Raw genomic sequence first — 1,265 nt, forward strand, 5'->3', positions numbered from 1 at the left:
GGGGTGCGCTGGCCTCTCGCCAGGCTCCGTGGGGAAACGCTCGCCTGCCGTGACCCCGAAATCGTTGGGGTTGGTTTTGCTCCCCCGAAATCGTGGGGGTTTTTTGTGCCCCGGAATCGTTGCGGATTGTTTTTCCCCAAAATTGTGGGAGTTTTGCTCCACCAACATTCTTGTGTTTTTTTCCCTGAGGTTGTTGAGGGTTTTTACTCCCCAAACTGTTGGGGGAGGTGTTTTTTTGGCACCCCATAATCGTTGGGGTGGGTTTTTTGGCTCCCCGAAATCATTGAGGTTTTGGGTTCTGCCCCCAAAATGGTTGGGGGAAAATTCTAGGGCCCCAGAATTGTTGGGTGGCTGGTTTGGGTTTTTTTGCCCCCCAAAATGGTTGGGATTGGGTTCGCTGCCAAAATCGGGGCAGCAGGGTTCTGCGCCCAAATTTTTTTTTTCCCCAAAATTGTTGAGGGGGGGTCCCACAAAATCATTGTTTTACTTTTTCCCCAAAAAATTGCTGGGTGGGTTTTTTTGCCCCCAAAATGGTGATGGTGATTGGGATGCCCCTGAATTGTTGTTTTTTTTCTTTTTTCTCCTCAAAATCATGATTGATTTTTTTTTTTTTTCCTCAAAAATCATTGGGGGGGTTGTTGACCAAAAAAATTTTTGGTGTTTTGGCTTTTTTGCCCCCAGAATTGTTGGGGTGTCCTCCCCCCCCCGAAATCATTGGGCTTCGAGGATTTTAGCCCCCGAAGTTGCTGAAGTTTGGCGAGGTTTTTTTTTTTGCCCTGCAAATCGCTGTAGGGATTGCCCCCGCCAATTATTGGTGCGTTTTGCCCCCCAAATCCTTGTTTTTCACCCCAAACGGGCAGGTACGAGCAGAGCGAGTGGGGCTGGAAGGAGCGGGAGAAGCGGGAGGAACTGCGGGACGACCGAGCCTGGTACCTGATCGCCCGCGAGCCCGGCGCTGGCCCCGTCGCCTTCTCCCACTTCCGTTTCGACGTCGAGTGCGGCGATGAGGTTCTCTACTGGTGAGTACCCTCAAAAATGGGGTAAAAAAACCCCGAAAAAGGGTCTCCCCCCACTTTATAACACCGCAGCGGGGGCGATGGTTTTGGTTTATCCTCGCAGCTACGAGGTGCAGCTGGAGAGCAGGGTGCGACGGCGAGGGCTGGGCAAGTTCCTCTTACAGATCCTCCAGCTGGTGGCTAACAGGTAACAACTGACGTTCTTTTTTGGGGTAAAAACAGGCGATTTTGGGGCCGCCCACCCCTGGC

General features: G+C 52.1%; 1 protein-coding gene across 1 annotated transcript; it reads left to right on the top strand.

The window, feature by feature from the left end:
- Positions 1 to 860: 860 nt before the first annotated feature.
- Positions 861 to 1,203, top strand: NAA40 (N(alpha)-acetyltransferase 40, NatD catalytic subunit; the record flags this gene model as incomplete). The annotated part of the gene is made up of 2 exons (XM_010282613.1): positions 861 to 1,019; positions 1,120 to 1,203. Coding segments are annotated over 2 exons (243 nt in total), but the record flags the coding sequence as incomplete, so codon positions are not given.
- Between the last annotated feature and the right edge of the window lie 62 nt (positions 1,204 to 1,265).

Source organism: Phaethon lepturus, unplaced genomic scaffold (genome assembly GCF_000687285.1).
Source record: "Phaethon lepturus isolate BGI_N335 unplaced genomic scaffold, ASM68728v1 scaffold47862, whole genome shotgun sequence".
Lineage (NCBI taxonomy): Eukaryota > Metazoa > Chordata > Aves > Phaethontiformes > Phaethontidae > Phaethon > Phaethon lepturus.